The 12,077-nt window shown below is 36.3% G+C and overlaps 1 protein-coding gene across 1 annotated transcript; it reads right to left on the bottom strand.

Annotated features, from left to right (window-relative positions):
* Positions 1-391: 391 nt before the first annotated feature.
* Positions 392-11,310, bottom strand: LOC145773196 (uncharacterized). The gene is made up of 9 exons (XM_082584791.1): positions 11,108-11,310; positions 10,540-10,653; positions 9,688-9,846; positions 8,939-9,097; positions 5,191-5,355; positions 3,946-4,095; positions 2,466-2,594; positions 1,579-1,719; positions 392-757 (listed from the first exon to the last, which is right to left on the bottom strand). Exons 1-9 carry the CDS (start codon positions 11,208-11,210, stop codon positions 678-680), a joined length of 1,200 nt encoding a protein of 399 aa, XP_082440917.1. The 5' UTR covers positions 11,211-11,310; the 3' UTR covers positions 392-677.
* Positions 11,311-12,077: the final 767 nt, after the last annotated feature.

The raw sequence follows: 12,077 nt of genomic DNA, 5'->3' as shown, positions 1-12,077 counted from the left end.
AAATCTCCAGAAGAACGCAAAACAACATTTAAATCCAACGTTCATTTCAACTTAGCGAAGTTGATCATATTGCAAAGTTTGCAAAATGCAAGAGGAAATTTAACAAATTTGATATACCACCTACTCGTCTTTTTAGTCTTTGATTCGTCACAGACTAATTCTTGGCCACAATCGCAATATCAAATAAAAATTATCATCGTGCTAAACAAAGCGTCGGCTATCGTGATTTTCCGCAACGATTGATCGTCTATTATTCTTATTTAAACTTAATATTAACATGGTGTTTAGGTGTGTTTTAATAAAAATATTGTTTTTTATTAACCACAATTTTAAACAACACCATTATTAAGTTGCCCTTATTAAGACAAAATATAAAAAGCCATTCTGAGCAATGAAACAATTAATAATGTTTTAACTAATAACCTATTATCGTCAACGGGGTTTTATCCTCATAACTCTGCCTTGCCGACTTCACTATTCAAAACCATTAGGCACAACAATAGCTTTTCGTTCTGAGTAACTTTTGTATCAAAATCGTTTAAAGATAAATTTCGTCACAATACAGTAACAACACAAAATTTCCCCAAGTAATTTGAGATTCTTTGCAGTGCAATTAGTTTTTTTTTACGAAAAGCAGAGAAATTCTCAAGAAATGTGTTTGACGTTAGGTTGTGCCATTAAAATCTAAACCGAAGTATCCAAATTGTAGACATCAGAATTAAACTGGTGCTTGGAGACACGACACCCGCACCGCTTCCTGTAAAAGCAAAGAGTTCAACTTTTGTTGTATTCCAAAATATAAGATCGATAGTTTAATAATATTTGCTACTTGGCCAAGCGGTCAAAACGCAAGCAGGCCTACGACAGTGCTGTTCCGACAGCTATTAAGAGTACTCTGCTCTTTGGAAAAAGTAAGAATGTTTCATCTGTTTGTCGCATTAGCAAACAACTTTGACAAATCTTCATTTTTAGATTACACCTTTACATAACTTTGCTCTCTTTACATGATGTTGCTTAGCTACCAGTTTGATGGCGATGTTTATTCAAGCAGCAGGTTTTCATATAACCTCAACACCATGTGGATACTTTGTAATGTTGATGGTATAATTCTAGAAGTACCTATAATAGCGATTCCAAACTCAATCTAGTAGGTTAAACATTTGTTCAGTATGTTTTGGCGTTTCGCATCCAAACAAAAATAAAATGACCATCATCCTATTCCATCTCGGGTGATTTCATGGATACGTTAAGTAAAAAATTCTACACTTCTATTTGTACTACAACAATGACTGAAACCATTGAAAGTTATAGGCCTAAATCGATTTACATATGTGGCAATTTTTTTCCAGTTGTGGCGAAAGCTCTAAAAGATCTTATAATGTGTGTACAGTACACCACATGACTCTACCACCATAAAAAGTATAAACAGTTATTCTGCAGTCTAATTTTTTCAAAGTCTAATTATTTATTGCATTTTAAAAGTTTGCTTTATTGCATTTAAAGACTTACAGTACGTAAAAAGTAATCATGAACATTACATGTAGAGATAAATGGATTACAAATTTAACACTTTTCAACCTTGATTGCATCCGTCAGTAGTACAGCTTCGATTGCATGTACTTATTGTGTCGTCACCATACGTGGTTGATGAACAAGATGATCCTATGCTGTAGAAACTGCAATCACGTTCCATGAACGAAGCGTATCCTTTGACGTTGTCTGAAACATTTGACCATGTTTATATATCTGCATTAAAAGAAACTTATAAAAAATAACTAGGCTATAGGCCTATTTATGTTAAAAAAACAACCATAATGGAATGTTTATTACATAGTGTCATAGTTAGTCTTGAAATATTCTTCTAACTAAATTGGCGTATTAAAATATAAAAATGTTTACAGATTCAAAATATTTTATAGTGTTACCCACATCTTATGAACAGTAAAATTTGCTCACAGTTCAAAAGTAGCTGAATTATGCACACTTTCGTGAGATAGTTCCCACTTGTAAAGAAACAATCAATGAATGATTTTCATGGTTTGCAAAGTAACCAACCTTTTTAAATAACGACTTTGAAATTATACCTAACAAAGAGTTGCAAATGCGTAAAGAAATGACTTTATTCTCGGACTGAGAAAGCATCCTTGAGAGTTCGCTCCTGGCAGTTTTTCAAAATTTCATCAACCCAATCCCGGTAAAGGGAGAACAGTCGTTGGCATACATTGATCAAGCGCACTCCCTGAGCGTCGAACAAGCACTGCTTGGTCTTGAGTAGGGGAAAATAAGTACTTAGCTAACGGGGAAGACAAGCTATAGCCTACAGTACACGAGAATGCTGCAAACTATAAAACAACTTCTGTTCTAAAATATAATTAACTTTTGAAAAAGTTTCAATGACTTTTTATTGGACTTTGAGTACAAAAGAAACAGTAGTTTAGTCAAGAGAATGTAAGACCTAGTGTTACCTTTATTAATGTGTTGAATTATGCAGTAAGAGTCATATGGGTTATTGCACATTTCAGGCAATGGTGGTCTGTCAAAGCATTGGACTGGGCTTGTGTTTGAGCTACATTGAGAGCATAATGGTCGGGCGGCTAGAAGTGTAAATATACAGTAAATTTATGTTTAACCAAGTATTGATGATAACAATCCATTTTTAATATATAAATATGCAGTAACTCAAACATTAAAATATTAAATCAACCAACAGTTGTAAGCCTCAACACCACAGTTATAACACCACAGTTGCAAAACCACAGTTGCAACACCACAGTTGTAACACCACAGCTATAACACCACAGTTGTAACACCATAGTTATAACACTACAGTTGCAACACCACAGCTATAACACCACAGTTATAACACCACAGTTATAACACCACAGTTATAACACCACATTTATAACACCACATTTATAACACCACAGTTATAACACCACAGTTATAACACCACAATAGCAACACTAGAGTTGTAACAGCACAGTTATAACACTACAGTTGCAACACCACAGTTATAACACCACAATAGCAACACTAGAGTTGCAACACCACAGTTATAACACTACAGTTGCAACGCCACAGTTATAACACCACAGTTATAACACCACAATAGCAACACTAGAGTTGTAACAGCATTGTTATAACATCACAATTGTAACACCATTATTATAACAGTACAATACCGATTTAAGAACAACAGTTTATCAGCTTCATCTTATACTAAACCATATTATGCCAGGCATCTTGTACTAAATGATAATAAGACAGTCAATCACTTTAAACTGACAATCTGCTTAGGTTAGGTTTGCAGTGACTGAACGATTTATTAGACTCTACAGCACTGTTGCGCAGGACAGTTTGCCATTGCCAGATTGACTTCTGTTCAGAAATACTGTAGGCTATATCAATAGCTTGAATTAATAGTTTGTTTTTTTTATATCCTTTGCATCCAATTGTTGTTGATGTAAATGAAACAATGCAAATTTAAAGCAGACAAAATAGTATCAACGTTGACCTAGCAACTGCGAAAGACCTGTTCAATTCAAATTATTTGATTTTTATGTAATATCAATGCGTTTGTTTCCTGATATGGTATGTTATCTCACTTGAACGAAACTATATTTATAACCGTAGATCTCAATTATAAGTACGCATGACAAGGCATATTATCCCAATTTTATTCTATTTTTTGTTCTCAATGAAGATGTGCATTTCCATATTGCGCGAAACGTCAATAACGCAATACATTTCTGTTTGTGCTTTTCATTTCTGATTCATCAGATGAGCAGTGCAAACATACTTATAGAAAAGAACATAATTCTTGTGAACACGCAAACGTGTCAGTATAGGCCTAGAGCTTGCGTTAACATCATTGTGTACGTAACAATACATTAGTTATTTTGTGTCATTGTTACTGCATCAATTAATGCGCACGTGAAGACTTACGCCATCTATTGTTACATCCATCAGTTGTGCAGGTTTCTGTGCAGGTGACAGTTTGAAGGTGTGATGAAATAGTTGTGGAAGAGCATTTCGCCTCTACAGGGCCAGTTGCGCATTCACGAACGACAGTTATTAATTTGTACAAAGGCGAGCCTGGAATAGAAGCAAAAGACGATTATTGGATTCAACCAAATATCGTAAAAATCTCATATGCAGAAGGGGAAGTGTGGGACCTATCAGACAAAGGTTGGTTTATTTCATATTTTTTTTTCAAAATCTGTTCGTCAAAATTAAAAACTTTTTATTGTTTCTTACACTTAGGTTACTCAGTGGTTAGGCGCCCAACTCAAGATCTCGTTCTGTTGGTTCATCTCTCTCGTGGTGTGCGCTTGAGGAACGCATTTCAGGACTGCTTTTCAGTTAGCGCCAACTACTGGGTGAAATAATTCTTTAAATAATTTCTATGGGTAAGTAAATTCTCTAGCTACAACATTTCAACAATCGGAAAACTTCACTCTTCCAACCTCGGTGACAAAAGCCTCGACAAGTATCCAAAACTGCAAAGAGTAACCCATCAAGGCTTTGTCAGTCAATCAGTTTGTCAGTTTTTCAGTCAAAGATAAAAAGATTCAAAACCAATTACACTTAAATCTAGCTTACAATAAGTTCACTGTATCAAACAGATTTAAAAAAATATTGTCAACATGTCCCATTGATCTCCATGTCCAATAGGTCACATACTTTCTTTACACATCTTGAAGGTTTTGGACCCTTGTTAAAAATTGGGCCACTACCTCAGGTTTGATTACTACTGATGATAGTTTCTTGAAGTAGTACGCAGCAGCAACTGTTCTTACAACAGTTTCCGAGCAATGGAGAAAGTAATGCCAATGATTTTAAACAGTTGGGCTTTTTGATTGATCGTATGCCACGTTTTACTTTTTTAATTTTTACTCAGTCAGTTGGTCCACATACAAAAGAATTAGTCGATGAAAAGAGCCAAACTTGGACATTGAATATTAGAAAGAAACATTCATATCAATTCTATGTTGTTGCACTTTTAACACATTGAGAGCTTGTTTATGACACTATTTTAAAAAAATTAAAAAGACAACCTCAGGAATTTTCCAGCAAAGATTGTACTTGCTGAATTTTGTTATTGGATTAGTTTCTGTATAATGAAGATCACGTGACATGATCCTTTGAAACAGTGTGAAAAGTAAATAATTAACAAGACATTCTATTTACTTTGTTTAGTCATAAAGTTATTCTGATCCCAATAGTACGATACAGTTGACTTGCAATAAGTGGATCCAGATGGACAGGGGGTAAGGCCATTGTTACAATTGTGTTCAGATTCTTCACATTGGATACACTGCAATGATGTCTCATTTTTACTAACCAATCCATCAGCTGAAATGCAAATAAGTAACTAAAAATAGTAGTAGTCAGTAACCTATTAATCATGGAGAAGATTATTGTCACACTGTGCAGCTGATGCTTCTAATGGGTGTTAGGCTATGGTGATAATCGTCCATTCAGAAAGCGCGGTCTATTAAATGATGGACGTTAGTGAACTATCTCAGACAACCGCTTTATCTGGTCTACTGTAGATCTTTACTAGATCGGGTACGGATGTGACCAGATTTTTACCAGATCTGGACCAGATAAAGTGGTTGTCTGAGATGGTAGCCTACTACAAATTCAAAGAATTACCAGAGATTAAGCTGTTAAAATGCGGATCGCGACTATTGTTGTTCGAGACAACCGCTCTCACTGGGCGTAACGCGATCATCACTAATAACACAGGCCAACAAAAAAGATAAAAAAATTTGTGTCTGCAATATAAGGTGTGATTTTGGGTATATTGAGGCTGCTGACTTCAAAAATCACATCAGATTTTACCCATCACACCAGGTTTTTGAGATTTTTGCATGATATTTTTTCTCATAATATTGGGCTTTTTGGCCGAATTTTCTCTTACTGTTATCGTTTTATAAAGACCTTATGAGCCAATATCATGAAAATGATTTTATTTTGTAACATTTGGAGATGTATGATGACACCATGACCATTGGAGTGACCGACCTACCTTCAGAAGGTACACTAGTCAGAAGCCCCCCTAGCTAGATGATCCACTGGTCAAAAGAGTCACCTAGACCATCTGGCTAGTGGACTATTTGTTTATGGTAGACCCTCCAACTTATGTATCTTTTGAGAACTGTCCATAAACCACCCCTTACAGGCAGGGTTACGTTCACTTTCGCCTGAATGCTTAGTACCATTCTACTTTTTGATATACAGTATAACATCGGTTTTATCTTTTTCGCTAAACGTGGAGATTTAAGCTTGAGTGAAACTTGTCTATGACTCATTCTTATTTGAATTTTTGTGTATTTAGATTTTTTCATATTAGCAAGGTGTTAATTCTGTTTGTGGTGTGAATAAGTAGCAGAATGACATCTTCAAAAAAGTGTGAAAATCACCCTGATGTTAGGAGCAGAATGGTTGGAACGCCTAGTTAATCTAATCAAAAAATAAAGAGCCCAAAATATAACACTGAAAATGTAATAATAAAATGTAAAATATAACACTAAAGATTTTTATAACACTGAAGATGAAGACAGTATAGTTTTCGAAACGTTTGTTTGCTGAACATGAGTTTAGTATCTACATTTTGGGCTCTTTATTTTTTGATTAGACTCTGATGTTCTTTGTTACATATGTGGCAGTTATAGGCTACTGTTCCTAACCAAAGGCAAACCATAACAAGTTTTGTGAAACAAGCATATCTTACGTACTTTAAAATTTGCCTGGGTGATCAGGACAAATCATGGGCTCCACTCATGCTGCATGTAAAGCTTGTGTGGAAAACCTAAGACGACAGATCAATGGAAATCCTAAATCCACTCACAACATTCACAAAAATCATGCAAGCGAAAGTTTGTCCAGAGTAACGTTTCCCAACTGTGCTGCATGTGCAAATTGTGCATGTGAATTTTCTATTTTTCTGTAGAATTGAACCTATTTTTAAGTGTCTATTCTATTCAATTTCTTCAATTTTATTTTTCTTTGCTGGCGCAAACATAATAGCAAATGACATTACAAACACACAACTGTAGCACCAACAAAAGGGAAAGATAGCAAAACCAAAAGGTTTAACATATGTATTGGGGATTTGCAAAGCCACCAAACCTACTTCTTAACACGAAAATTGTAAAATTGTAAAAAAATGACGTTGAACGTTTAGTGTTAGCAGATAAACTTTGAAGAATTGGGTTCAAGTTACCACACTTCAATAAAATTAAAAATAAAACAAGTCTTGAAATACCTCAATGTTTTCATTAATATTAGGCTATGTTGGTATCTCTTGTGTAGACTTTAGACTTTATCGTGATGAATTTAGACTTTATCACAGACCTTGTTGTCAAAAAAGAGTTCAAATTCCATGAAACGCCATAGTCTACCAATATAGATCAGGAGTCAATTTTACCCATTTTTACCAAAACAGCATTCAGATATCATAAAATCCTGATGTGATACAACAATTCTGATGTGATTTTTGACTTTAGCACCCAAAATATACCCTAGAATGACATTTACTATGCTGACACAATAAGTGTGTTGGCTTGTGTAATCGATGTCATTTAAATTCGCTTTTTGCTCCCCTTTGTCTGGAAGATTGTCTGGAAGACGCAATTACAGCGCTGGAAGAACCGAGGAACATTATTTCCAATGATAACTACAGTCTGAAGGAAATAATGCAGCGATAATGCGATTACATCAGAAAGCAATAGTCCAGTATTGACTTTTCTGGAATAGCTAACACCTCAAAAGAAAACAAAAACTTCAAGCAGAATTTAAAGAAAAGCTTATTGCGTTGATGGCTCAGCAACACATTGCAAAGTGATAATGCGACCGAGATGAGGTGAAACCGGCTGTTTAGGTTACTGTAATAAAATAGGACACCACTGTTTGACTTCAAGGTCTCCTTAGTTTCTTAATGTACAACTGACGACACCAAGTAGGTAGGCTAAACTAAATCACCACAACAGTACTTCAACAAGAAGAAACACCACTCTGTCAATCTGCGAAATGGGACCTGCTCCTCAGTGATTCAAAAATTCAAAGTTTCTGCAAGCATGTGACTTACAAAGAGCTCATTTACAGTATAAAAATCCTAATAATCAACTTCGGTTCGACAAATTATAGATATTTTAAGCGATTTGTTTTTCAACATGCGTCAACACATTTTGTCCCCATAATCAGATCAACCTCTTTAAACTAAGATTTTGTCATAAATTAATTCATTTAATCGTAGAAGTTGTGCTGCTATTTTGCATTCATCAAATGCTGGCATTTGCACAACAATCTAACCTCTTGGCGTATTTGTGATTTTGATACTTGTGATAAGTATTTCGAGGAAGGGAGCTTCTGTGGTTCAAAATTTAATGTAATTGATTGTTCGTCTGTTGCATGTGCTTCCATTCGTCAGGCCAAGCCTTTCGGTCAGCAGTCTTAAAAGTCGAATCATTTTTTTATTCAAGTGACTAGTTGACGTTTGATATTCCATTAAACTGGGTCCTCAATATCTCCAAAGTTTGTGTCCAAGCTAAAGGAAAGGTGAAAACGCATGAGTTGTATAGTTTTTATTAAACGACGGGAGGTGTCGTTTGAATATCCCCATTGTACAACGAGCTCACGGATTCTTTTCAACGATTTATTTATACAAAATTTAAATAAAGCATTCCGCTATTACACGCCATTTGTGTAACTAGGATTGGCATGTAGGCTATGTGGTTTTGTGTTGCTAATTGTAAAAGCAAACAAATTGACTTTTGGACTTTACCTTACATGGATGTCAAAATGATACAGTTTTGTGTAAATCAAAATGTCAGTCTTTCTGAAGTCAGTACAATTAAGTATTCAGTAAGAGCAAACAATCACTTGATGCAATAATTCAGATTATATCAACGCGGTATGTGTACGTTCTTACGTGTGCCTGTGTTACACCCATCGTCAGCACACGTCGAACTGCAAGTGTACTCGTCATAGGCAGAAAGTCCGTTCTCCCTGTAGCTTAACATTTGACAACTCTGTTTGTCAAGACTGATCGAAGTACATCCTCTAGTGACCATAGAACGAATCACTTTGCCTAAAAACAACAAATCAGTAAGCCTTCGTATGCAGCTTTATTACAGAATAAGTTTGCTAGAAAAAATTGAATAAGTAAGTACGATAATTTATAATCTCACGCTCCATTGTGTATCAACTGAAACAGTGACCGACAATGATTACCAGCGACTGTAAATCGTCGGCTGCGTAGCCGAGTGATAAGAACATCTGCGCGACGTTCGAAAGGACGTCGGTTCAACACCGCTCCTGAGCACGCGACTGTGTCTCGGCAAAGTCACTTATGACAAAGACAAAAATGGCAAGCCAAAACAAGGAAAGCAGCTGACTCGAAGACTATTTGTCACTTCACTGCTTCGTGTCGTCTGTTGTATCGCATCTGTGATCGCAGTGTACTGTATGTTATCGCAATGGGCGCAAATAAAAACACGATTATAGTTATTAATACTGTATGTTGTGACCAATGCTCGGCGACGTTGCAGGTCAAGCCAGAGCTTCCATTCCTGTCAAAACTGATTGTTCGTGCTTCTAGCAACGTCCGGTAGTTTTTGTGAGCCAGAAATATTACTAAAAAATTGTATACAAAACAGTTATTTGATATTTCCTTCTCACCAGTCTTCAAAGTGAGTGTTTTACTGACAGAGCAATAGTTTTCAGCCAAAGGATTTTTTGGGCATTGTGTTGCCGTCCAACCAGTCCCCGTATCACAATTGGCGTCTGTTTCTTGATTGCATTGTAGGCACTTCCTGTATGTGGTTGGTGGTGGGGGTACTACAAATCGTAAAGACATCGTTGGTTTAGCTTGGTTTTGAATCTTTATCGTAGGTCTAACAAAGCCTCTGATAGGTTATTCCTGGTAGCTTCGCTTACTTGTAGACAATTTTGACACACGGCCGGTTACCGAGATTAGCAGAGCGAAGTTTCCGATTGTTGAAATGTTATTGCCGTGAAATTATACCATGCTCTATGTGCCGTTGATTGGAAAGCTGTCCCAAAAAGCAATAATGAACCGCATATCCCAAGAGCCAAATCAGCGCCGTTTGATCTTGAGTCTATCGCTTAACCACTGAGCTAACGGAGATGTTTTACGGCTAATCGACGCCTGGAAAATATGATTGAGACTGTCTTGTAACATGTTGGCAAGGATTAGCAAAGTAGCAAATATATTTCACTTTTAAGCCAAAAATAAACGTGACGTGAATGTAAAATAAGTTTTTTTACCGCATCGTAAAAATAACGTTTGCCAAAAACTAATTCTATCGAAGTAAAGGAGAGTTTGGATGGACATTTTAAAAACATTATATGCTTACCGGAGATCTTAGAATATCCTTTTGTATCCAACAATCAGGGTTAAAGTTGCATTAGAAATTTTTGCTAAGTACAGTAAATTCTTCCTATTAATAGCCTAGATATCTCTGACAGCTATCAAATGCATGATATTTTTGGCTAAATCAGTTCGTTTACTTTGACAATTTGTTCTGTTCCATCCACTGTTGCAAACGCATTTTCCGGAAAAGTAATCGCAATTGCCTCCGCCTTCTTCCATAGAGCAGTTGGTTTGGCAAGGTTTCAAAGTGGCTGTAGCGAAATATTTTTTCAGCGTTTTAATTTTCATGTTAATGGCACATTCCCGTATTGGAATGAAAACATATCGACAATTTAATATTTGCAAACCTCCAGAACAAGAGCTGTCACTTCTGACAAGCATCTAATAGTATAACTTGAGCACATTGAAGGAATGAAAAACTAGCAGACAGCAAAAATTATAACTAGGCTACAGTAAATTTTTAACTTGTAAACTCCGTCAAGTGGTTTGAAGATGGTACAGTCTTATGATGATGATGATGTGGTCTGTGGGCTGTTCCTCGGCACCACATTGATTATATTTTACTTTGATTACGTATAATAGTAATTATGCTGAAGTACCTACAGTTTTCTAAATTTTAATTTTTCCAGATATCATTTGAAACTGTTCCTAACAAGTACATTAGCATTGCACTTGATATCCAAAAGAATAAAAAAAAAAACTTACAAACTTTTATGTCGTTGCAGTAGTCGGTATTGCAAGCATAGTAGCAGTTAGTAGTTTCGCCGGCACTATTTATGTTCGTCTCGCATTCACTTGATGCTGGCATTTCATTTGTACCAATGTCGTGATCATGTGAAGGCTTTATGCAACCACGAACGACTGAACTGATCAAACCTGATTCAAAAAGAACCTTAGAAGCAATGACGCCAACTCTCCGTTATATCGTCCAAGCTGTGAGTATGTCTACACTGGCTCGGGTTCCAAATAGCGACTGTCAGAACAGCGACTGTCAATAGAGCGACCACACGACAGCGATTCATTTAAAACAGCGACTGTCAATAGAGCGACTACACGACAGCGATTCATTTAAAACAGCGACTGTCACAACAGCGACCTCACTTCTTTTATTAAATCCAAGGCTTACGCGCACACGCACTCTTTCACCCCCTCCACACATACCTTCCATCCCCCACACCTCTCTACACACGTATGCACGCACAAATAGGCAAACACTGCGTAGTGAAAGATTGAAACCAAAAGGGACTTTAAAACAACATTTTATTTGGACTATCCATAGAAGTCACATGATTTAAAAAGAAATAGGCTAGTCAAGCCAAACAACAGAAAGTCGTCAAGCCTTGCAATAAAATTCAGGGTCTAGAAAAAGATTGAAACCAAAAGGGACTTTAAAACAACCAAAAGTCTTGCAATAAAAATCAAGCCACGTTTATTTCTAAATTGTGAGCAAGGGCTCGAAGAAACTGCCGCAGATCATACTGGCCTCGATTTTGCTGTACAACAGTGATTCGTGTGTTCATTGTCACGTATCTTTTCATTCGCTGAGTCAGGTCTCTGCCTTGTAGTAGCTGGGTTCGGTTTGGTTCGGTTTAAAGTGTTAAGTCGCTATCATAACAGTCGCTGTTTTAATGCAGTCGGCATTTATACAATCGCTGTTTGGAATGTCGCTCACTTC

This window comes from Aplidium turbinatum, chromosome 1, assembly GCF_918807975.1.
Source record: "Aplidium turbinatum chromosome 1, kaAplTurb1.1, whole genome shotgun sequence".
In the NCBI taxonomy this organism is placed as follows: Eukaryota; Metazoa; Chordata; class Ascidiacea; order Aplousobranchia; family Polyclinidae; genus Aplidium; species Aplidium turbinatum.
This window is presented reverse-complemented; position numbering and strand designations above follow the sequence as displayed.

Bases quoted from the DNA above. Each gene is read 5' to 3' on its own strand.
- LOC145773196 (XM_082584791.1), bottom strand. From the start codon at position 11,210: ATGCCAGCATCAAGTGAATGCGAGACGAACATAAATAGTGCCGGCGAA. The intron at 10,654-11,107 runs GTAAGTTTTTTT...ATTTCGCTACAG, and splicing joins CTGCAACGACATAAAAGTTT to CCACTTTGAAACCTTGCCAA. The intron at 758-1,578 runs GTTGAAAAGTGT...TTGCTTTTACAG, and splicing joins TACTGACGGATGCAATCAAG to GAAGCGGTGCGGGTGTCGTG.